The sequence below is a fragment of the Nicotiana tabacum genome, chromosome 12 (assembly GCF_000715075.1).
Source record: "Nicotiana tabacum cultivar K326 chromosome 12, ASM71507v2, whole genome shotgun sequence".
NCBI lineage: Eukaryota > Viridiplantae > Streptophyta > Magnoliopsida > Solanales > Solanaceae > Nicotiana > Nicotiana tabacum.
Window position 1 is genome coordinate 121,962,603 of NC_134091.1, and position 25,545 is coordinate 121,988,147.

Here is a 25,545-nt window from a genome sequence, read left to right on the forward strand (position 1 = left end):
TTTAAATAAAAGAAAAATTTCTAGTATATTTAATTTAATAAATTCTATATCCAAATCAGTAGTTTAGCTGATACTTTATTTTAATGGAAATGTCATTTTTCCTCGCTCAAACGATTTCTAAAATAAACTTATCTTTTTATTGATTTCTTACTTGATTTAAAGTTTTTTAACCTTACTTTATTGAAAATAAATTGATCATGCGGATCTTATATACATTGATATTTTGGTACGTGAGTTGTCCGTGCAGTTATGAAAATAATATGGGCATGAGGTGTCGGAGAAAAATATGATGATTTTATTATTGACACGTGAGTTGTCGGTGTGATGGTGATAGAAATATGGGCACGAGGTGCCGTGGAAAATATGAAAGTGGGCTGAGACCCGTAATTTTTATGATTGTAAAATGAGGTGTCACATGGTGACTTTTAATTGAAAAAATATTTATTGAAAAGAATTATATTTGAAAGATAATTATTCGAAAGAAGTATATTCGAAAGATATTTATCTTAAAGAATAATATGTGAAGGATTTATATTTGAATGACTTGACTTGTTGATTGTACTTGTGTTCTTTATTCGCCTGAGTAATAATTATGATGTTGTTATTGCCTTGTTGTTATGTCACTGATTGAGTTTGTTGTTATCATTGCTAGTTTTTTCCAGTACTATTGTATACTGCTATATTGTACAGGTTATTTGACTAGTGAGTGTCTTGACTGTACCTCGTCTCTACTCCACTGAGGTTAGTCTTGATACTTACTGGGTACCGATCGTGGTGTACTCATACTACACTTCTGTACATTTTTGCACAGAGTCAGATATTGGAGGTATCGGACCTGGACAAAGTTAGAGTGTGATCGCAAAGATTCAAAGTAGAGCTGCTTGGTCGTCGCAGTCCCTTGGAGTCTGTTCATTTTATTATACTGTTAATTTTTAATCAAACAGTATTGAGTATTCGATCATTGAGATCATTTCATGTATTATGTTAGAGTTCGTGACTCAGTACTACCAGTCTTGGGAGGTTGTTATAATTATTTTCGTTGTTGGTTTCGTTTATAAAAAAAAAGGCTTCGAAATGTAATGTAAATCGGCTTACTTAGTCTTAGAGACTAGGTGCCATCACGACGCTTGTGGTGGGATTTTGGGTCGTGACATTTACTGTAGTGTATAAATGTGAATTGCCAGAAAATTCGTGTCCTTTCAATGATAACAGAGCTCACTATTTATAGCTACGTCTAGGAAATGAGGTCCTAGGATCGTGCCTTCTTTAATGTCAATTATGAGGGTCATCGATGAAGATGTAACGGTGAGCATAAATGCCAAATTTTTTGTAACGGGCAATGTACTTAATGTTGTGGAATATTCTCCATTCAATGCTACCGGGCGAAGAGTATTTATTACATCCTTATGAGCATTATTCTTTCCGGTGACAGACTGGACCGTTCCCTTCGATTTTGGCTATTCCTCGTCTTAGGTTCCACGTATTTCTCTTTTGGGTGGCCACATAACATAACATATTTTACCCTATACAGTTATCTTTCACAAATTTTTGTCAGGTAAAATACCATTAGCTGATCTATGGATAGTATTCTTGTATTTTTTTTTCTTGATGAGTGAAATTATGAGGGTGGTTTGCTGGTCAAACTAGCTTATAAGCATTTTTTAGATTATTTACGTATTCGATAAACATCAAAGTGTTTATAAGCCAAAATCAACCAAAAATCATAAGTTTATCAGTCCTAACTTATGGGGCTTTTCAGCTTATATGCACTTTTTTATGGCAAGTTTTTTTTTATACTATTTTATCCTTAATATTTTTTCTAATTTTTTAAAATACCTTCTCCACAATAAATCTTCCATTGACCTCTTCACTCCATATTCACCGTTCCTCCTCTTTTTTTTTTTTTTTTACAAAGATTATTAAGTTTTTAATTTTTTGGGAAAAAATTAAGGGTGTGTTAGTTATTTAAAGAAAAACAATTCAAGCAGGGCAGCTCGATGCACAAAGCATCTCGCACTCACGCGGGTTTTGGGGAAGGGTGCACCTTAAAGGGTGTGATGTCGATAACTTATCCTAATACAAGCATTAGTGGCTGCTTCCACGACTCGAACTCATAACTTTTAGGTTACTGAGAGACAATTTTACCATTGCTCCAAGGCTCTCCTTATCAATATTTGTTTACTAATATATATCAATTCCTTATTATCAGTTTCAGTACTTATATTCAAATATGTACTCTCTCCGTTTTAAAAAGATTGTCTTAGTTTGATTTAGCACAAACTTTAATAAAGAAGGAAATACTTTTGAGATATATGATCTTAAATAAACTATAACAATTGTGTGGCTGTAAAGCTTTTGAAATTTGTGTGGCTATAAATACTTCTTATTAAGAAAATATTAAAAGATGACAATCTTTTTGAACAAATTAATAAAAAAAGTAGTGTCAATATTTTTGAAACGGATGGAATAACTATTTATTTATAAAATCAGTATCAACTATTAAAAATACTTTCCAGCTATATATTCACAATCAGCTAACGCAAGTAGTGGCAGAGCCATCTTATGCTAAAGGGTGTCCATTGACGCCTCTTCGCCAAAAATTAGTTATATATATTGATTCCTATTATTTTCTTTGACCTCATAGTGAGAGCATGTCATCATGTGTGGGTTAGGTGCACGTCATGCTATTGAACTCTCCCCTTAAGTGAAAATAGTAAAGGGGTGAGTCCATTATCCATAGTGTTCTGAACCTTACAAGACCTGTCTCAGGAATTTCTTAGTTATAAAAGATGAGACACAGAAGAACTTGACGTGTGGATCAATCAAGTGTGACAAAAAGAAATGGTTAATTTTGAAAATTTGAGTTAAAATTAGAAAGTAAAATCACAAAAAATATGCAAAAATAAGTATACACAAAGAAAGAAAAATAGAATTGACGAAAAGGTAAATATTTTATTTAATTTAGTAAGAGAAACAATGTATCCTGTTAATTCACTCAATCTTAACTCTACCAAAATTTTAAAAATATTAAAATTTGAAATCTTTTATTAATAATTGTATAAATATAAATTATACATATATTATATAATAATATAATATTTGCTTCATATTTTTGGGGCTTCACTTGCTGCCTTACCTTGACCGGCCATGGATCCTCCATTGAATATGAAGTCCTTTAATCCAAATAAGCATCTCAAGGAAGAGTACGAATCTTCTTTTTTCACTTATTTCAAACAGCAAATCTATAAATTGCAATATTGATTTGAATTTTCGTTTTCAGGTTTGTAAGCAATTTATCAGGAACTTCAATGCTGGAACTATTTCTTCTCATCACTACACTCTCTGTAGGAAGCCGTTCCTTAATGTTTGATTAATTTTTTTATTCTTGTATTGTATGTTTATATTTTTATTTTGTTTTTTGTTTTGTGATTCAGATGATTCTCTTTCTACGTTCAGTATACTCCAGCACCAAAAAAGGTGAGAAATAGCACAACATTGTATCATTTTTGTCCTGTCATAACATTTAATTCATTTCTATTTTACGAATATACGAATTATCTTAGCTTCTTAGTATTAAGTTTTGGTTAATTATTTTTATGTTTTATGTTTTTTTCGGCTTTTCTACTTTAGATGTGTTTACCCGAAAAATCGGATAATGTTAAATTTATGTATGGTTCTAAGGATACGTAATACCCTTTGATATAAAGATAACAATACAAGTATTTTGATTATGAGAATGAGAATGATGAACAGAAAGAATGAATAAGATGAAGTAAAACAAGCACAAGTTGATATCTTTGTATATGAGAAAAGATCTTTTTTGTTCCAATCTCTTCCGTGCCACCATAGCTTACAAGTATCCCTTTTATAGTAGAGGGTCATTACTTTATTTATAACAAAAAATAATAAAATAAAGTATATAGTGGAGGACTCATGATGATTTGTCCTTCCTTGATTCCCGCCAAGATTCTCTCTCTTGATGCGGTTGCAACGGCTATTGTCTGTGTGCTTGATACTGGCTTGAACTCGTTATTGGGTCGAGCCCTTCGGTCTTGACTAGAGTTCGACCTTCGGGATGAGCGTCGCGCATTTCCGACCTCGAAGCAATGCCTTGCGGATCGATTTGGTAACGGGCTCGATAAGGTTATCGAGCCGACTCCTCGAGCAGCCTTCGGACTCGAGGCTCGTTAGTACTGTGTGGCTCCTACATGTTAACAAGTTATCAGTATGTTATAAGCCATTATTGTACTGAGGTCTGTGAAAAGGCTTTTTGAGGGCTCTGGGTCGTTCAGTTGGTAGAAGCTGCGGACACTCTCTTGGACTAATGATTGGTTTGGGAAGAGTATGAATACTTAAAATAAAGTAGGCTAAATATTATTGAGTACATGTTCGGAGTAACTGAACGGGACTTGGAATAAATTTGAAGGAATAAAACCGGGAAATTATAGTTTTCGTATAACCTTAGGTCTATTTCTCATGTAAAGGAATTACAGAAAGGAGATGGACATATTTGACATAGTAAGACAAGTTCTGAGTATATGTATTTCTCTTTCATTGCGGAGAAAGAGGATGTGGAAGCTTTCTTCATAAAATGTTTTGGCAAAACCTATGTTACTTGAACTCTTCAAAAATGTCGAGCGTGTGAATCCTCCAAAAATAGTGTACTAAGGATCCGACATGGGTGCGACAATATTTTTGGAGAGTCCGAACAACATAGTTGAAACAAGAGGATGAAGCGAAAAAATCCTAATGCAAGAATTCCAAAAACCAGAACAGATGAGTAATTGCCTACCCGTTTCACTTGGCCAAAACAAGCTCTGATTTATGAAGTTGTGAGTGAATCTCGTAATGCTTTTCTTTTTTTAATGATGGTGAAGGTCGGGCCAACTTGCGTGCGCCTCGGCTATTCCATCGGGTACCTGCCAGCTCCCACTAGCACAAGTATCAGTAACTCTGACTACCGAGGCTTAGGTAGATTTGAATCCGAGACCTCATGATTCTCCTCTTACTTCATTGACCTCTAGAGCACACCCTTGGGTGCAATCTCGTAACGCTTTTAAGTGAAAAGAAAATGTCTTGTTGGAGAAAACAACAAATACATTAAGTCTTTATCAATTTTACAACAACTAAAATCTTTTACTAATGTGTTGATCCTGTAGTGGTCTATGAATTTCCTGAAGACCTGTACCCTTTAGGGTGATCATTGTTGCTGAAACTGATAAGTGCTTGATTAGTTATACTGTTTCACTTAAGAAATCCTAACACTGAGTTTGTGACTCTAGTTGCTATTTATTTCCATTTCCTTTTCTTTATTCATTTGTTTCTAGGTTCATTACTATATCACTACACCCCCTTGTTAGGCATCTAATCCTCTATAAGGAGTTTGCATTGATTAGGCAGTTTTAGTTATATGAAGCTAACATAGTGTTATTGTCTCTATTTCTCAATTCAGGTCCTAATTCTGCAGAGGCCTTGTTGAAAAAAGATGATAACATTACGTCATCAAAAAAGAAAGATGATCACATGAATGTAGTTGCTTGTAATAAGAACATGGGATCATATCTTGCTGCGGTGACTCTTGATGTCATCTGGATTGTTTTTCCAGCCATTTTATGTTTAACTGTAAGTGTTCTCCGTCTGTGTTATAATACTAACAGTGGTTATGTTTCATTTTTATCAAGTCAAATTAGTGAAGCAATAAGTTTTCTATTTGTTTTGACATCTGAATGAATATGAAAAAAGATTTAGTTGTTGACTTATTATTTTATTTCTAGTCATTTGTTGATGTAGTAGTTGTTTCCTACGTGCTAAATGATCTTAAGTTTTGACAACTTCATTTAATACCTGATATACATAATAGATAAAATAACCATTCGATCTCAGATTCTGGCAGATTGGACATATATTAATGCAGTTGTGATGACCTTGTTGGTGGCTTTCTTCATTGTAGCTAGAAGGTGATCAATCACATAATTCATATCTGATATCCAGAATTCTATCGCCATTCCATTAACCTGTTTACATGTATTTCATGTGGCTTCTTGTATGTTAAAGTACTTCATGTTCAATGCAGATCTGGATTTTCTGTTTCTCAGGAAGAGGGGGTCCGATCTCTCAGGACAAATATATCTGCATATAGGGTTTCTATGGTATGCAGAATAATCATTATTTACATAATGCTTTCATCTACTTTAATCACCTTTCATTTCTGGAGTTACTATTTATGTCTTTAGGGATGATTGCTGCAGAATCTTCTGACATGCGTATGTATTCTGGCTGTCGACTTCAAGATATTTCCTAGAAGATATGCTAAAACAGAGACCTATGGTACTGGCTTGGTAAACTACTATCTGGATTCTATTGCCATACTTTTGCGTGCATGCACTGAAGTGTCGCTTGAGTGATGCGGAGCACCCCAACCTGCAGTTTGCTTAGTTATAAGACTTATAGCCTGTTTGGCCAAGCTTCTAAAATCAACTTATTTTGAGAAGTGCTTTTCTAAAAAGTACTTTTGGTGAGAAGCAGTTTGTGTTTGGCTAATTAATCTGAAAAGTACTTTTGAGTAGTAATTAGTGTTTGGCCAAGCTTTTGAAAACTGCTTCTAAGCATATTTTTCTCAAAAGTGTTTCTCAGAAAAGTGCACTTTTGGAGAGAAGCTACTTTTTTCTGCTTCTCAAAAACTGCTTCTGCTTCTCCTCAAAAGCACTTTTTTTCCTTATGAAAGGCCAAACTTTTGGCCCCCAAAAAAGCTTGGCCAAACAAGCTATTAAACGCAGTTCTAGTGATCTTTTAACTAAACTGGAGCTAGGTTTTAGATTTCATCAGTTTATTATTTTCATTGCATCAAGTTTCTTTAAGAATCTACAAAAGTAGGATTGAGCTATCCTTAGCAAATCTGTGTTTGACAGTTAAACCATTGTAAGATTAAGGGTTATTTCTGGAAGGAACAGAATGGATGATTTGGTGCTATTGTTTCTAGAATAAACAAGGAGTGTTCTATGTCATTGCTAGTGTTACTCTATATACACTCATGATGTTCCAAATATAGCAAGTTACCTCGTATGGTTCTAAATTTTGATTCTTCTGTCTCATTTTAGACATTGACATGTTAAACGAATCCGGGGTAGCTTTTCACAAAAATGGCTTATTTGAAGTTGTCATAATGAAAGTTCTTTTCTCGATTCTTCCTTCGTTTTTTATCTCTTCCTACTTTAATCAGTTTCACAATATTGAGCTCAACATCATTGATTCATTGTCTCTGTTTAAGTTCTTCATACTGGTTGGCAACTTAATACTTTGTCATGAAACTTTTACGTAATGTAAAATGGAGCTGAAAATAGGCACCTTATGTTTACCTTCTTATGTCAGATGGACATTGGAGTAGGTTCGTTTATTGTGGCAAATGCTTTGGTTTCACGGCAAGCACGTGGAATTGCAAAAATGTAAGTGATGATTCTCGATTTGAATTTTGATCATGAACTTGTAGGTGGTGCTATATAGTTTGGCCTGTTTCTCTTAAGAGTATTCAGGCTATTACTCCTATATTCTCTCTGTAGCAACCAAGCTAGCTACTTGTACCTGTAAATGAACCATGTCAAGATTGCTGGTGGAAAGCAAAAGAAAAATAAATACAGCGCCGAATGAATTGTTACTTGAACTGTCTTTTCCCTTGCCATGCTTTGATGTTTTCCCCTAGTTTATTTGTTGCACGCTCAGTTTATGGCTAACTGATAAGAGTTGAAAATTCTTGGACTTTATCAGCTTTATAGTATTGTAATAGCTTTTTGTCCTTCCTTGGAGCTGATATCTCCTTTTCTTTTGTAATCATTGCATCTTCTGGATGCCTTTTAATTAATACACAACTTACTTCATCCAAAAAAAAAAAGATAAGAGTTGAAAATAGCACCACTTAATCACGCGAGTAGGTCAAATTTTTATAGTTAAGTTTGCACCTAGAAAGCTTCAATGGTAACTCAATAATTATGCCCTTAATAAAGAATGTGGATGCCTAATGAATTTTTTTTCTTTTAATTAAGTAATGCAATAAAACCTCGACATGTTCATCCTCACTAACAACTTGTTTGGATGGTTGTTATCCATTGTATCGTATTGTATTGTTACCCTAAAACAATGTTTGTTTTGATTGTTTCATTAAAATTGGTTGTATTGTATTGTTAACTCCATTGTTCAAGAACAATGAAAAGTCCCATTTTTTGAAACAACCGATTTGGTGTGGTGGGATTGTTTCCTATATTTCTTTCCAATTATGCCTTAACTTACAATAACAACAACTACCACCCAGTATAATCCCACAAGTGGGGAATTATGCCTTAACTTATTACTCCATAATTCTATTTTACCCTTTACCTTTTTTTATTTTAACTCCAAATCTCCAATCTATAACCTAGTTTGTCTTAGTCCCTTTTGTTCCATAACTTCTACCGCTTCTAACTCCAACGTAAAAGCTATAGGTTTTGCCTTCTTTTTTTTCCGTTTTTTCTCCTAATGTGATTTTAACTCCAATTCTAATTGCTTTAACTCCAATTCTTTGTTCCCTTGTTCTGCCAATTCTCGATCCTTTCTTTATCATAGTTTTTTATTTTTTTTCTAATGATAGTTAAAGACATATTTGGTACAATCAGATCATGTTGTTTCATTCAGTACTTTAGAACTGTTATTTAATTTCTGGTCTGTAGTATCTGATTGATTCTCTTCTTTTACTCCTTTAATAGGCAGTTTTTTAATAATCTCTTATATTTTCCAGGAATTTGAGAAATGCAATTTCTTCAACTTGTCCACTTATAGTTCTGGGCTTTGCTCGAATCTTTTTCACATCAACTGTGGATTATCAGGTAAATGGAATCCTAATTCCTTTTTGTTGGGCCACTTCAGCCCGTGGTAATGGTGAATTAATAACTTGAAAGTAAAGTGTATCCAACCCCACCCTATATGGATACATGCACGAAATTACAAAGAAGCTTTCGAGAATGTCTCAACTTTGAAATTATGTTGTTTACTGGTGGTCCCCTTCCTTTGGTTGTCGTCATCCTTTGCAGTGTGGATAGCATGCTAAATGACTAGTAATAATCCTAGTGTTTAATTTTTTTATTTCTTTTATTTTAGTTGCACATTATGTTCTCAAAAATGACATGTCACCTTCTTAATTAGTGTACTGTCAAATTTGGCAACAGGATTGCCCAATGTTTTACTTGCATGGTGTAGCCCCTTCCATTGAATAGTGAAGCCAGAACAATAGTCATGTCAAAATTAAAATCAACAATCATCTCATAGAAACGAGACCTTTGGTTTAATGCTTTACAGTTCTATTTCACAAGATATTCTTCTTATTTTCCTATGTTTGGCTACAGCGATCATCATTAACTTTTCTCATCATATTGTTCTATCAAAATGGTAATTTTAGAAGGGTCCATAAGCTTCTAGTCTTGTAGTTTTGAACTTTCTCTCTGACGTTAACTTACCTATGTATGATTCTGTTTGTATGTTGAATTAAATGCATCATATGTCTGTACTAATGGTTACAGATGCTTCTCATGAAATATACCTGCAAAGTTACTATCATCCTTTCTTCATCTGCATTTGGTAGGCATTTCTTCAGTCTATATCACTTTCTATGTATTATAGCTGTTAGAAGTCACTCCCTTCCTCATCATAGGTTCACGTTGGTGAATATGGTGTGCACTGGAATTTCTTTTTCACTCTTGCTGCCGTGGCAGTTTTGACATCGATGATTAATCTTTCGCCAAGTAATTGTGGAATTCTGGGCTGGTTTATTCTATTAGGTATTGTTGCAACATCTCAAAAATTTGGGTACCTATGCTTTGTAAGCCTGTAACGTTCTTTGTCGTTTTAGGATATGAGGTCTTCTTGTTGCTTGGGCTAAATGAATATCTTCTTTCAAGCGAAAGAGGACCTGACATCATCAGCCAAAACAAAGAAGGAATTTTTAGCATTTTTGGTAAGTATTATAGTGAAGTAAAATCTTCATAAAAACATAAAATAAATTTGTGAAATGAAATTAGAGCACTCTCTCTCTCTCTCTCTCTCTCTCATGGTCTCTCGCCATGCGTTTGCTTACTCTCTTGTTCAGTTTTATGGTCTCGTTGTGTCTATTTGGAAATGCTTTGAGAGACTGGCTGGTTGCCCCTTTAAGTTTTTAACTTGGAATCACAAATTCCTACTTTATCTAGACTTGGGACTAGCTCACATAGGTGGCGTTAAGAAAAGGTACCAATATATGTCTCTTTTTTTTAAAGATCTGGGTCGCAATGCTTGTAAATCAAACTAAACTTCCCGATATAACTAACCATGATAAGTTCCTAACATAGTAGTATTTGGACTAAGGCGATTCGCGAATTGTAACTTTATTCTAGCAAGACCTGGAGCTTTTGTTTAGTTTTTTTCTGGGGTTTTTTCTTTGGTAAGTGTAAGCATACACGTGTAAACTGCTTCCTAATGCTAATTTGTTTGAGCGGAATTATTATGTGAATAATGTGTGGACTTATTTGAGTGAATTTTGGGATGTGGGCCAGGAGAACTGAAGAAAAGGTACCTAAATGTAGAAACAACTATGAACATTTTGTTTCCAAAATCAAAAGAATAAAAAACAAATTAAGCTAGAGGTAAATTCAGTACATTCTGGATATTACTGTAATGAATATCACAGTAATCACATATTCACATCTTGCAAGTTGGTCCATGTAATGTAACTTTATTGTAGTAAGAACTAGGGATTCATTTTCTTTTATGGTTCTTCCTTTGTTGAATCTTGCACACATGTTAACTGTTTCCTATGGTCGAATACAAAGGTGTCAGGTAAGTTTGTAGATTTTGAGACAAATGAACATCCAGATCAACACACACGCACACACACTTGCCACTCTGAAGAAAAATATTTCTTTTGATTCTTTTTTGGTTAAATTTTTATTCCTGTGCCAAGCGTCAAATTTCTCTCTCAAATTTCCAGCAGAAGGCAAGAATTGTTTATTTGGGAACCCTTTCCTAGAGGATGTCAAAACTCTGACCATAACTTTTCTTTTCAAGGCAGAATAAAACATGGTTAATGAAGCATTATGTTAGCTATTTCTATTTTGTTACACATCTCCTTTCTCAGAAGGTATTCGCGAGTCGTCTCTAATCAAATAACAACAAACATACCCAGTGTATTCCCACAGGTGGGGTTTAGTGAGGGTAGTATGTATGCAGACCTTAGCCGTACCTTGTGGAGATAGAGAGGCTGTTTCCGATAGACCCTCGGCTCAAGAAAAGCATTTCAAAGCAGGTTTGACATGAGTCGTCTTTAACCAAATGTGATTTTTAATTTATTATATGAGTATCGACTTTAGATGGGTTGAAGCTGGTTATATCATAATATTTTCAGCATTTCTTGTCATAATTTCCTTGCTTTTTTACGTTATGATTGTAAATTCTGGTTTAGAAGATTATTTCTTTTGATATCAGGTTATTGGGGGTTATACCTTGTTTGCGTCCAACTAGGCAGCTATCTTTTCTTTGGAAAACCTGGAGATGCTCTGTTGAGAACAAACGATTGGGCAAGGATTAGAGTCTGGATTCTTTGTCTTCTACTCTGGTTTGAGTTTCCTCTATGGAGTATCTTTTTTGTCTGCTTCTGTGAATGTTTGCTGCCTTGATATATAATTGCTGATATTTCTAAGCTTGTTGCTTTCTCTTCACGTTGCCAGGTTGTTGACAGTTTTTCTAGACATGCACGTTGAGAGGGTTTCTCGCAGAATGGTAGTGTATTCCTCTTTTTGTTTTCAGTAGAAAATATCTTAGTTTTCAGTGTAATCTTATGGCAAGATGACTAATAAACTCTTTTAACAGTGCAACCTGGCGTATGTTACTGTAGTATTGGCTATGAACCTTCAGGTAAGATTCATATAAATTCATTCTTTATTGTATCTATTTAGATGCAATTGAAGTTTCTTTTTCATAGTGAGAATGTGGAGCGCTCTCTTCCCGGAGGCTCCTTTTGTTTGCTTCATTTTTTTTGTGAGGAAGGTAACAAATTATACTCCATTAGCACAAAGGCAGTACTAAGAGCCATATTTACAATTCACAAAAAGAGCACAAAAAGTTCCCTAGTTCTACCAATTCCCCTTTACACCAAAAGTGAAATAAAAACAAACAATTCTTCTTAATCTTCTCGATATTGTTGCCTATATCCTCAAAAAATCTTGAGTTTCTTTCCTTCCAGATGGTCCATCAAACACAAGCCAGAACAGCACTCCACCATTCTTTTGTCTGACCACTCCTTCACAAGCAAGCCAGGAGAGTTCCAGTTGATTTAGGCATTATCCATTTCAACCCTTTTATATTCAAAAAGATTTGCCAAAGTTAATCTGTGATCCGACAATGCAAAAAAAAGATGGCTATTGCTCTCAGCTTCCCTTCCACATAAGTAGCATCTAGAGCAAAGCCGCATTCCCCTTCTCTTCAAATTCTCTTGTGTTAGACGAGTATTCTTCACAACCAGCCAAACAAAACATTCAACTTTGTATGGTATTTTCACCTGCCAGATGTGTTTCCAAAGCCACAATCCAACCAGCTAACCACTATGGTTCAAAGTTGTGTATGCAGATTTTGTTTGCTTAGTTGTTGTAGCTACTCATTCATCTACGCAATGTTTTATGTTCCAAGGTGTAGTTGGAGTTGTTTCCAGTTCTAGACATGTGAAAGGAGTCTGTGCTTGCACACATACATGTGACTCTTATTGGATGATGGAGTTTTCTCTCTTATAATTCATAGGTTTTCTGATGCCTTCTCTCATCATTTATGCCACGATAAAGTGCAAAGTGGGGAAAAACTTGGACCAAGTGTATTAAGAACGATTTCCAACAAGTTTTGATCGGAGATAGTGAGACTAGATGGAGAGTATGTCGATGAAATGCTCAATACAAATTACACGGATGACTTAAATGATCTTCATAAATGTGTGACAGATAGAACGCTTAGCTAAATTCATAGATAACGTATGTTGAAGTAAAGTATATCGTGGATTATTTAAGGGTAGAAAGGTTTGTGGTCCAATTGGTATCCTTATAGAGATTTTGAAGTGCCTTGGTGAAGTTAGAGTGGTGGCTAACCAAGCAATTCAATGCTATATTAAGGAAAGAAAGATGCAAAATGAGTGGAGAAAGAGTAGATTGGTTCTAATATATGAGAACAAAGGAGATAAAGATGTGCGAACGGTTGTGGTATTAAACTTATGATTATACAGTACAACTTTGCGAAAAGAGTGATGGAGCATGGATTTAGGGACATAGACGTGGCTGAGTGAGTTTATTCTTGGTAGTTTGATAACAGCAAAGATTGGTAGAAATTTTAGAGGAAGAAAGATATCTACATGAGATGCAGTGAACTACGGAAAGCATATGATAGAGTGCGAATGAAAGTCCTTTCCAAAGGATCCATATCAAATATAAGTGGTATTAAAGATATTTACGAAAGAGCAGTTACAAGTATGAGAACAGTGGGAAGAGATGCAAAGAGATTTCCGTTAACCCTGGTTTACACAAAAGATCTTCCTTGAACCCGATACCTAACAAAGTGAAAGCAAAGTCTACACATTGGTTATGGGACCAACGTTATACACTAGTATGTGTAGTGTCTCAGGGATGCAATATATCCACAAGATAAATGTCCTAGAAATGCACACGTTAATATGGATACGTAGTTGAATTCAAAACAATTATATCGGATAGAGGGTGCAAGTAGCACATAAAGGATAAATGAAAGAATGTCATTTGTAGATGGTTTGATCATGTACTATGTACCTCAAATAAGTTGGTTTGTATGTGTGGACTATGATGATTGAAGGTGCAAAAGGAGTATAAGGTAGACATAGAATCACATGAAAGGAAGTTGTCCTAAAAAAACATAGGATTTGTCGGGAATATTTATGTTTTGGTTAGAAACTTGTATGTCAGTGTCGAAATAAGTGTAGGATTTAGAGAACCTCTTTTTTTTTAGAGAATTCTTAATTGCTTTAAAGACAACTATGTATGTACCAGTATCAGAATGAAATGGATACAAATAGAGAGGAGTGGATTTAAAAGATTCATTTAGCTGATCAGAATGGATACAGATCATATGTTTGACCCCCCAACTAGTATGGAATTGAAGGATTATTGATTAATTGATCACTCATCACTTATTTCAGAACTTGATAAATCAATTGAAAGTGGAAATCCAAGAGATAATAAGAGATTGAGAAACAAAAGTAGCTTTGAGCTCTGTGAAAATAATAACTATTCACACAAAGAGTTTCATCACTACTTACTAGAATAGCATGGACCAAACTGTGACTTGTAAGGAAGACTAAACTCTAAATTTCTCCAATAAGTTAATTAGTTTGAGGTCATTTGTGCAGTTTAGTGAAAGGACGTCTTTTGAGTAATACGACAAAATGGATGTCATTGAGCTCAGGACTGGAGGATAGATGGTTACTTCTTGTCTGTTCGGAAATGCTAATTTTATTTCACTTTTTGTGGTAGATTGACCACATTCTTGAGTTAAGTAGGACGCTTATAATTTTTCTTCTAAGATTGAACTCAATATACGCTTATACAAACTAAAAGTGTTGTTTTTCGAAATGTTGCGAACGTATTTCCAAAAAGTTTGGTAAAAAGTAGATTCACTTCCCAAGAAAGAACTTCTGGATTACTTGAGTAAATTTCTCTTGAATGCAATGATGCATAATTTCATAATGCAATTCTGATTCAGTATAATGTTTCATTTCTTTTTTGATTTAGGCATGGCTCAACGTTTCTCTTTTTCAGGTTTTTGCAGTTTTAACTCTAGCTGATTATGTACCTGGATATAAAGTTGCTGCGTTGATAGAAGTTTTTGACCGAAACTTACTGGGCTCTTTTCTTCTGGTGAGAAAAATTTTATTGCTGACATCATCATTCTATAATGCTTTCTGTTCATCCTTTGATCTCTGGATGATCAGATCAGTCACAAAATCGTCATTTGATCATGCAGGCTAACGTGCTAACCGGATTGGTTAACCTGTCCATTGATACCCTCTTTGTCTCACCATTCACTGCACTTGCTATCTTGGTTGGATATGCATACATTTTATCTATTGCTGCAGCAATTGCACATGTTTGTGGTATTCGATTGAAGTTTTGGTAGGGGAGCTTAGTCTAGTGTACTCTAGTTTCATTTTTTAACCCATCCTCCATTACATTACTCTTCTTATTGTTATAGATCCTGTGTGTCTACATTAGAAATACATACACTCTATTTCTGCTCATTAGAAATGCTCATCGAGAAGTGTATGAGAGAAACGGGCGAAACTCACATGAGCATGTTATCGCGGCCTAAATCATATGCTCTTGCTGTGTTGCAACAGCCAAAAGGGGAGCATGTGTGACAAGAAGCAACAGAGAGAGAGACCTCAAGCCCTTTTTAGCATTCTTTGTGCATAAATATCAAATACTTGGGCAAGAAAAGGAAGCCAAGCTCAATACCCATTTGAGAAACGGAAAAGGGTTAAAAATGGCCCTAAACTATTGGAAAATGTTTTAAAATATTTTTAGCCCAATAGGTGGATGAAAGGGTATTTTTAAACCTTTTCCAATAGTTTAGGGACATTTTTAACCCATTTCCGTTTGAGAAATTACTAGTGTTAATAATATTTACTTCCGTCCCATTTTATGATACTTTTTGCTTCTCAAGATTCTGACTATGTCGAACTATCTTGGTTAGTAACCTTCATAGTTTGAAAGTTCATCCACCGCTTCTTGGTTACAAGGTCATCTATAAATTTGGCATGATCGGACGTTTGCTCCAAAGCTTTCACCAATGGTAATTAATAGATAAACCCTTCAATATTTCATTGAAACTTTGATTGGGTTTCACCATATTTGCATAGCTAACCTTTGAGGATAAGAAGGGGGAGGCTTTGGCAAATATGCCTTAGCCTTTTGCACTACCAATTCCAAACCAATAGATACAATTCCCGAAGTGTCCTCCCTTACCGCCTCCTCCAAAAGGAAAAAAATAATAAAGGGAATATTAAACTCGTGCTACAATCTTAGTTTTTGGCAGGTAAAAGAAAATACCATGTTGCATATTGTCATGCAATCTGTGAGAAATTCGCAGAATATATTCATTATTAGCTTATTGCTAGAATCTTAGTAGGCATTTAGACATAAAAATTGTAATTTTGAAAAAAAATAGTATTTGAAGTTAAGTTGAAAAATGATATTTGAAATTTATAATTATGTTTGGACATGCATTTCACCTGAAAAAATGTTATAGTTTTTGTGAGTGAGGAAACAAAAAATTCTGAAAATTTTGACAAAAATTCATTTTCGAAATATTTTCAAAAAATTTTAAAATTTCATGGACAAACACGTTTTTTAAAAAATAAATTCAAAAAAAAGGAAAAAATATCTATGAGCAAACAGGTCCTTAGTTTTGCCAAAACTAACAGAAACATGGGAGCCTCAACTAGTTTACCATTTTGCCAAATAACCTTTGCCTTATTCACTTCTTCCAATTCAAAAGTCGAGCAACCCTTGAACAGATAGATCATACAAGATTCTTTACATATTAAGCATACATTGATTAAAAAACTGATAAAGCTTGGTCATGTCAGATCAGACTATAACTGGAAGAACTTTATATCAATAACCAATTCGACAACCACCAAATGATATTAATTTCACAATAATTTCTCGTGCAAAATATTTCCCTATTCAAGAATTCAACTAACTGAGAATTACCATCTATCCCGTCACTATGTAAACACAGAGAGTCGTCCCACAAGTTAAATGGCTCTGAGGATAATTAAATGTCGAAAGCTGGAAATGTAAACAGTTCCACTATCCAAATCATTTTCTTGCAGTCTCCAAGTTAAAGTCCTGAAGGTTAAGTAACAGATCATCGGCACTCAAGTACACCTTGTTCGCTGCATGTGAAATAGTCTGGGCAATCTCTCTTGCTGCTTCGATTTTCCTGAGTGTGATAAATGCCGGATTGTTGGCAATCGCTTGACCAATCAGTTGGGCACTCTTAGCCTCACCCTGCAGAACAAATAGGAATTCAATACTACTGCACATAATGTTTCTCTATCCCCCCTCCCTCCCCAAAAAAGTTATAGTACTCCCTCCGTTCCAATTTATGTGAGAGGGTATTTGACTGTGACACGGATAAAAACTTCTGAAACTTGTGGTGTAAAACAAACCAAAGAAATTTGTGTGGCTATAAATATCTCTTTAAGGGTAAAATAGGAAGTTTAAAGTTGAATGGACTGACTAAAAAAGAAAGAATATCACGTTAATTGGGATTGAGGGAGTAATGAATAAAACAGAATGGAGAATTTAGCCTAAAACGATTTTCTATAGTATAGTTTTCTGTTCTTATTTATTGATAGCTATAATATATATGTGATATGTTGTTACTGTATGAATAATACTATTCAAGCAGCAAATGCCAAACTCGAACGGCCTGGAGTTCAGAGGAATCATGTGCTAGAGTGAGAGTGACGCATAAAAGACATCAACATAGCAGCAGATAAATGATAGGCAGTGGAGTGACTAAAGTTTAAATTAAACTAGAGATGTGAAGCAGGGAACTTATATTGACCTGAGCTCTGATAACAGCACTTCGCTTATCTTGCTCAGCTTTTTCCACAACAAACTTTGCTCTCTCAGCTTCTTGAGCAGCCACTTGTTTTGCTTCAATTGCAGCTGTAAATTCCTTTCCAAAGGTCAGGCTTGTTATGGACACATCATCTAGAGCAATGTTGAAGTTGGCTGCCCTTTCTGTCAAGATCTTCCGTATTTCTCTGCTAACGTTCTGCAGAAAGTGCACAATATTGGCAACACTTAGATGGTATCTATTAACAAAAAACATTTTTAAAAGTTCACATCTGTTGTAAATAGAAGATTCACAGTTTACTTTCCCTACTTCAGATAGGGAAGTAGTAATTATGCAATAAGCTTCCAACACAATGGCCTAATCACACTTGAAAAAAAATAGTACATATGAGAGATGTTGCTAGTTATAGAAATTATTTCCACCTAGAGCGACATCAACTAAGTACTTTTAGCATTTTGCACATACCTCTCTCTGGGTGATGAGCTGACTAGCATTGTACTGGGCAACCACAGCTTTCAACGTTTCATGAATAATTGAAGGCAGGACCCTTTCATTGTAGTTTTCACCAAGAGTTCGGTAAACAGTGGGTAGTTCGTCTGGAACTGGACGAGTGAGAACTCTGAGCCCAATTTTCACCTGTGCAATAAATCAGGGAAAAGATCATTATATTAAATCCCATACTTCTAAAGGGCAGCCTGGTGCACTAAGCTCCCGCTATGCGAGGGGTCCGGGAAAGGGCCAGACCACAAGGGTCTATCGTACGCAGCCTTACCCTGCAAATCCCATACTTCTAAAAGTCTAAAAACTTTCTCTATCTAAGATTAAGCAAAACCTTATTATTATCATTGTTACAAATGCCCCCCTTTTTTTACCCTATATCTAGTTTTGTTTTGTTTTCATCCTAAGAGATGAGGGTAAAACAAGTGTTCAGAAAAAAAAATTACCATCTGAAGGTCACGACTTCCCGAAGTGCTTTCCACAAGGTGGGGTCGTGCACGAACATCATAAATGACTGGCCTTTCAAACCAAGGAATCATGAAGTGTGTCCCTTCTGGATAAACCTATTCATAAATCAGTCATGAAAGATTATCAAAAAGGAAAAGCAAAAATAAAAAATAAAAAACCAAAAAAAATGCGCGTACATTATGCACGCAGAAAACAGAGGAAAATCATCTCTTAGAGTCATACAACCCCACAACCATCTAACACAAACATTTGAGTATATAGCAAAAAATCAAGAAGAGCTATCAATATCTTTTCATATATTAAAACAAATACTATACGAGCATTGCCTGCAAAAGGCTCCGAAATTCATCTCACTTAATAAGTATCTTAGCTTGACATGGATAACATGGACATAATTTTGGAGTGACGGTTGCTAACCAAAAAACAATCTTAGTAGTACTGAGAAAAAGTCGTCTTGGTCCAAAAGAAAAAAAAAAAGACAAGATTACCTTATCTTTAACACCAAGAATACGGTTGAAAACAATGGCACGATGCCCGCCCTCAACATTGTATAGACTGTTGGCAACTCCATACACACCAAGACCAGCAACAACTCCCAATTTGATCAAAGCAGAAGCTGCACCACCACCTGGCATCTTGGGAACCTTAATATTGTTGAGATTCATCTTGCCAATCCTGAAATATACTAATACAGTCACAATTTCTGTTAACCAAAAAAAAAAAAAAAAGGCAAGCAAGCACACAATCAGACAGAGACCCCTTTTGATTGGTCACAGCAGCAAAGCTAAGAATTTTACAAAGTGATTCAAAAAAAATACAAGAATGTCATAATTGGGATTTGAACCTATGACCTAGAGCAACTTTTGAACCCCCCCCCCCCCTCCCCCCTTTATCTCTTCCGGGGTAGTTTTCCTCATGGGGATTCAACAGCTTATATATAACCAAAAAAAGTTCATTTTTATCTTGTTTGCACAGTATAATTTCTCGACAAAGAGATTCAGTTGAACCCCCTTCCCGAAGTCCCATATATTTGACACTCCATTGCCATTCACATTTTTTCTTCACTTACTATTAAAACTTTGATGTAACAATTTACCCTTTTTTAAGTACACTATGATACAATGAAGCACTAAAAATTCTTGATAAAGTTGAATTAGCAAACAGGAGGTTCAACTCAATGTCAAATTTCTTACAAACTATGCAGAGGTAAATCATAAATGTTTAATGCACAGCACAACATCTTACAAACACTTGAAACCTAAATCCTAAACATGTATCTGAGTTATTAATGCACCTGCATTCCCAAAATCCATCAATAACAACTACTACAGTCATACCTCTCTACTACAATCATGCTCTATAAGAGCATTTCACTATAACGGTCAAGTTTTCTTTGGAACCAATTCTTCACGCTATGTTTATAATGTATTTTCCCTATAACAACACTTCATTATCGCAGCCAAAAAATGTCAAAACAATAAAGAGGTTTGACTGTATTAAACCCTTTATATCCTTTCTGCTCTATTCGAGCTCATCGTATTTCAACACACACAATATAATTTGTCATTTAAGATAAATCAAGCATAAAAAATAGTATAAAAGAAAATCTGGTGCAAAGGTCGTCCGTTAATTTAAAGAGCAACAAAAGGGTAAAAAATAAAACCCTAACGAAGAAATGTAAACAATAAAAACAGAAACAAATCATACATAAAGAAAATGGAATTACGAAAGGAAGATCTGTTACCTGATCGAACTGAAGGAGAGGAGAAATGAAAAAGGTTAACGGGAGCTTGAGGAAGGGGTTTAATGATTTAGGGCTTTAGGATCTTTGGTTAATATTTTAATACTATGGGTGTGTTTGGTAAGCAAAATTGTTTTTCCAAATTTTTTGTTGGCTTAAATGTTTTAGAAAATATTTTTCTCATTAACTCATTTTTCTTCAATTGAAAAAAAATATTTTATTTATTTTAACAAAAAAAGAATTTTAAAAATATTTTTTAAAACTCTATTTTAACCTTACCTATCCAATTTCATCTCCACCAATCACTCCTACCCTACCCCCACCAACCTACCCTCACCCCCACTCTGCCCCACCACCCATCCACCCCCACCCACCCCAACTCCTCCTCGCCCCAACCCTCACCCTAAATAGAAATATTATTAGTGGTACTCTTTTTTCATGTTATACTTAGAGTACTTCTTTTCTAGTATTTTTTTTTTCATGATTTAAAAAAAATATCTTTTATTCATTTTAACAAAAAAAATATTTTCTATCAAGGAATATTTTTCAAAACTCTATTTTAACCTTCCATATCCAATCCCATCTCCACCAATCACTCCCACCTACCCCCCACCACCCCACCCTCACCCCACCACCCTCCGAGCCCCAACCCCTCCGAGCCCCAACCCCACCCTAAATAGAAATATTATTAGTGTTACTCTCTTTTCATGTTATACTTAGAGTACTTTTTTTCTCGTATTTTTCTTTTCATGATTTAAAAAAAGTATCTTTTATTCATTTTAACAAAAAAATATTTTCTTTTCAAAATATAAAAAAGTATTTTCTTTCATTTCAACAAAATGATGTAGTAAAAAGTATTTATTTTATTTCAACAAAAAAGTATTTTCTTTTATTTCAACAAAATGAGAGTTTTCTTTTCATGGTGTAGAAAAAGTATTTTCTTTCATTTCAACAAAATAAGTACTTTATTTTCATGTTGTAGAAAGAGTACTTTTTAAAAACCAAAAAAATAGTATTTTTTTAAGTTATAGAGCACAAATTTTAACGTTATTTTTGCTTTAAAAAGTAATATAGTACATTAGTTCCTTTGGTTTGTGTGAATTTTTAGAAGAATAATTAAATTTTTTAAGAAAATAGAGTCGTGAAAACGTTGGGTATTGGGAGGGAGGGGGAGAGCATATGAAAACACGGGGACTTGGGGGAAGGGGATGAGTAAGGAAAGTAACATAAAAAATTATTTTTCTAAAATATATTTTATACTCTCTAACCAAACACTAGAAAATATTTTTCGGAAAAAATTTTTCACTCACCAACCAAACAAGAAAAAATAAGTTATAAAATCACTCATTTTCCACGAAAATATTTTATAGGAAAATATTTTTCATGGAAAATATATTTTCTTTTCATACCAAGCACACCCTATATTTTTTGTTTTTGTGTTGACTAGTTTCCATAGTACTCTTTCTTAATTCAAATGTTATGGGCTTTTGACTTTGGGCTATTATCCTATAATTGGCCTTTCAAAAAACCACTATCTCTTGGATGGAGTTTTATAGCTTTACCCACAAAAATTAAACTAATTACCTTTGCCTACCCATTAATTTTTCTATCCACCAAACTAATTACCCTTCCTACCCATTGTAGCTTTTCTGGATAATTGTTTCTTTTTTTCTTATGTTCTTTTTTATTTCTCTGTTTTTTTTTCTTTTCTTTCTTTTCTCCTTTTATTTTTTCTCGTTTTTATTTCTTTTTTTTGTTCATATATTTTTTTCCACTCTCTCTCACACACACACACACACACACACACACACACACACACACACATATATATATATATATATATATATATATATATATATTTATTTGTTTTTCACCATAATATCTTTTTATACTCAATTTGGCCTTTTTCACCATAATATCTTTTTATACTCAATTTGGCCCGTTTCTTTTCATTTTTTTATTTTTATTTTTCTTTCCTTTTGTTTATTTTTTTAATTTCGCGTTCCTTTCCTAATTTCATTCATCTTTTTATTAATTTCCTTTTTTCCCCATATTACTATTTTGTACAATGAATATTATTTTTATGGAACTCCATCAAAAAATTCATTTAAGAAAATATTTGCAAGGATCTAATTGGAAAAATTAAAAATATTAAAAATGACTTATTTATTACAGTATACTGTTATATTATATTGTATACTATAACAATATAATATTACTATAACCATCACTTTAACTTTGCACAATAGCACCTAGATGATTCAATAAATAGCAATCAAAGTGTACTATTATGGTATATTGTATACTATTACAGTTGTTGCAGTATATTGCATATTATTACTGTAACGACCAGACCAGTTGTTTCGAGAGCTGTAGTCATGTTCCCTCATTTACTGCTCATTTTATGCTTTTACAGTTGTTATGTGACTCGCAGGGGTAGTTGGTTCGGGTCTGGAGGGATTTCAGAATGAAATGAGACATGTAGTCTCAAGGTTGGAAGCTTAAGTTGAAAAGGTTGACCTCATGTAGAAAGGACTCCGGAATGTAGTTTTGATCGTTCCGTTAGCTCCGTTGGGTGATTTTGGACTTAGTAGCATGTTCGGATTGTGATTTGGAGGTCTATAGTTGAATTAGGCTTGAAATTGCGAAAGTTAAAAATTTGGAAGCTTGACCAAGAGTGGACTTTGTGGTTACTGGGCTCGGATTAGAGTTCCGGGAGTTTAAGTAGGTCCGTGGTGTCATTTGAGACTTGTGTGCAAAATTTGGGGTCAATCGGACGTGATTTGATAGGTTTCAGTGTCATTTGTAGAAGTTGGAATTTTCTTAGTTTCAATAGGCTTGAATTGGGACGCGATTTGTGTTTTTGATGTTGTTTGAGATGATTTGAGGGCTCGACTAAGTTCATATCATGTTTTCGGACTTGTATGTATGTTTGATTGAGGTCCTGGGGGCCTCGGGTTGATTTCGGATGGTTAACGGATAAAAAACGAGACTTAGTGTATTGCTAAAGGAAGTAGAGTACTAGTGCAATTGCACCTGCGGATTTTTGATTGCAGATGCGAGTACGGCTGTGCATTTGGATCGGATATCCGAAATCCGAACCGATTCACTATATTTCGGATTTTTGATTTCGGATATTTGGATTGGATACGGATTATGTTTTATAAAATTTTGGATATTCGGATTGGATTCAGATGGGTATAATTTTAATCCGATCCTATCCGAAATTCGAAATTATATGGACCCATATAAATACTACACTAAAATTTTAGGGTTAGGCTTATTCATTTTTAAGCGAGCCCCTCACTTAGGTTATATCGAAATCTAATTCTCTCTCACATATTTTTCTGTCCAACTTCCGCCTCTCTTCAGTCTTCACTCTTCAGTGAAGAGTCTGAACCGGAACTCCAAATCTATATCCTCTCAAGTCTCAACCAGAAGAGTTTTCACAGTCTTCTCCAAGAGTCCAAAACTCCAAATCCCTGTTCGATTTCCAATCCGAGTCAAGAGCAAACGATGCAAAATCCTAATCGACGGTAAGACTGGCATCTCTCTCTAACTATTAGTTATTATTGGTTTCATGGTTGCTTTTCCCCTCTTTCTTAGAGCTCAAAGGTGGTGTTTTTCACCTTTTATTTCACGGTAGAAATCAAATAGAGGTATTTTTGTGTGTGTTTTGTGTCTTTTTTTTTTTTGTGTGAGTTAGAGAGAGATTACAGGATCTTTTTTTTGAATTTTCATGCTGTCTTTTTCCAATTTTTATATGTATGTATCGATTTGGCTTTATGTTCTGTCTTTTATGTCTCTTTCATGTTCTATTCTTCAACTTCTGATTTTACTTTGATTTTTTTTTGTTTTGGTAGATGAAAAATGAGGTAGAGACACCGAATGAACTTCAAATTGTTGAAAATTTTGGTGAAAGTAATGCTTCAAATGATTCCACAACCAACAATAGTGAATCTCAATCTGGTTCGAAGAAAAGAACAATAGTTAAAGAAAGACCAGTTGCTTGGCACTACTTCACCAAGTTCACTGATGCCGAGGGTGTGAAAAAAGCGAAATGCAAGTATTGTTCAAAAGAATACGTAGTTGATACCAAGAATAGCAGCACAAGCAATTTGTTATCACATATTCCCAAATGTTCGAGCAATCCCAACAAGGCAGAAACAAGCCAGACAACATTAGCTTTTCAACAGAAAGGTCAAACAAGCGATGTTTCACTTATCCCTTGGAAATTTAATCAAGAGGCATGTAGGAGGGCTTAGCTCGTATGATTATTAAAGATGAACTTCCCTTTATTTCTGTTGAAAAAGATGGATTTAGAGACTCTGTGAGAACTCTTCAACCTTTATTTCATATTCCATCTCGTACTACTATGACTAGGGATTGTCTTGAGATGTACCATGAAGAGAGACTTGCTTTGAAGTCAATTCTTAAAGAATCAAAACATAGAATATGTATTACGACTGATATATGGACTTCAATTTAAAGAATTAATTATATGTGTGTTACATCCCATTACATTGACAAGAATTGGAAATTGCATAAAAGGATATTGAATTTTTGTCCAATTACTAGTCACAAAGGTCAAGATTTAGCTAGTGGTATTGTTATGTGTTTACTTGAATGGGGAGTGGATAAAGTATTTACTGTGACAGTTGATAATGCGAGTTCTAATGATGTGATGGTTAGAGAGTTATGCAAGCAATTTACTAGATGGAACACTAACTTGATGGAAGGTAAGCATGTTCATGTGAAGAAGAAGATTTAGATAATCTTGAACAACTTGAAGTTGGTAAGCCTATCTTATTTCTTTTATTACTTGTGTTTAATGTATACTTTATTTGTATGTTTATTTAGATTACTTCTAAACTAATTTCTTGTGTTACTATCTTATTTTACAGAATTTATTAATATGGGAAGAGAGCCTTACATTGTCGACATATAGTGATTTTTCATTTGTCGTACAAGCTCAGGTATTTCATTATCTTCAGTACACTTGCTTCTTGTTTTGTTGTATGTTTCTGGAATCTGGATAGCTTAAACTATGTCTTCTTCTTTTTCTGAAAATGCTCTTTGAATTGTTTGAAATTGCAGATTTTTAACTGGTTGTCTCACAGTCCTACTGAGAATCTGAGATTGAGAGCTACATTAGGCCTGGTTGTTGGTTGTGTTGACTGTTGTAT

At 34.4% G+C, this 25,545-nt stretch overlaps 2 protein-coding genes across 6 annotated transcripts; one reads left to right on the plus strand and one right to left on the minus strand.

Moving 5' to 3' along the window:
• Positions 1-3,054: 3,054 nt before the first annotated feature.
• On the plus strand, positions 3,055-15,298 carry LOC107762679 (uncharacterized protein At4g17910). Of its 4 annotated transcripts, XM_075226940.1 has the most exons (17): positions 3,055-3,203; positions 3,281-3,344; positions 3,435-3,477; positions 5,453-5,622; positions 5,884-5,957; positions 6,074-6,149; positions 6,249-6,338; positions 7,369-7,442; positions 8,765-8,852; positions 9,674-9,800; positions 9,872-9,976; positions 11,180-11,299; positions 11,479-11,608; positions 11,721-11,772; positions 11,863-11,907; positions 14,820-14,918; positions 15,025-15,298. In XM_075226940.1, exons 1-17 carry the CDS (start codon positions 3,148-3,150, stop codon positions 15,175-15,177), a joined length of 1,566 nt encoding a protein of 521 aa, XP_075083041.1. In that variant the 5' UTR covers positions 3,055-3,147; the 3' UTR covers positions 15,178-15,298. The 4 variants fall into 4 exon arrangements, with proteins under 4 accessions (XP_075083041.1, XP_075083042.1, XP_075083043.1 ...); XM_075226941.1 differs by lacking the exon at positions 11,180-11,299; XM_075226942.1 differs by lacking the exon at positions 9,674-9,800 and having other exon boundaries at positions 6,249-6,327.
• Positions 15,299-16,649: 1,351 nt separating this feature from the next.
• Positions 16,650-20,517, minus strand: LOC107762680 (prohibitin-1, mitochondrial). Of its 2 annotated transcripts, none has more exons than XM_075226944.1 (6): positions 20,363-20,517; positions 19,107-19,293; positions 18,597-18,713; positions 18,118-18,288; positions 17,638-17,850; positions 16,650-17,075 (listed from the first exon to the last, which is right to left on the minus strand). In XM_075226944.1, exons 2-6 carry the CDS (start codon positions 19,281-19,283, stop codon positions 16,884-16,886), a joined length of 870 nt encoding a protein of 289 aa, XP_075083045.1. In that variant the 5' UTR covers positions 19,284-19,293; positions 20,363-20,517; the 3' UTR covers positions 16,650-16,883. The 2 variants fall into 2 exon arrangements, with proteins under 2 accessions (XP_075083045.1, XP_075083046.1); XM_075226945.1 differs by having other exon boundaries at positions 19,107-19,303; positions 20,363-20,445.
• Between the last annotated feature and the right edge of the window lie 5,028 nt (positions 20,518-25,545).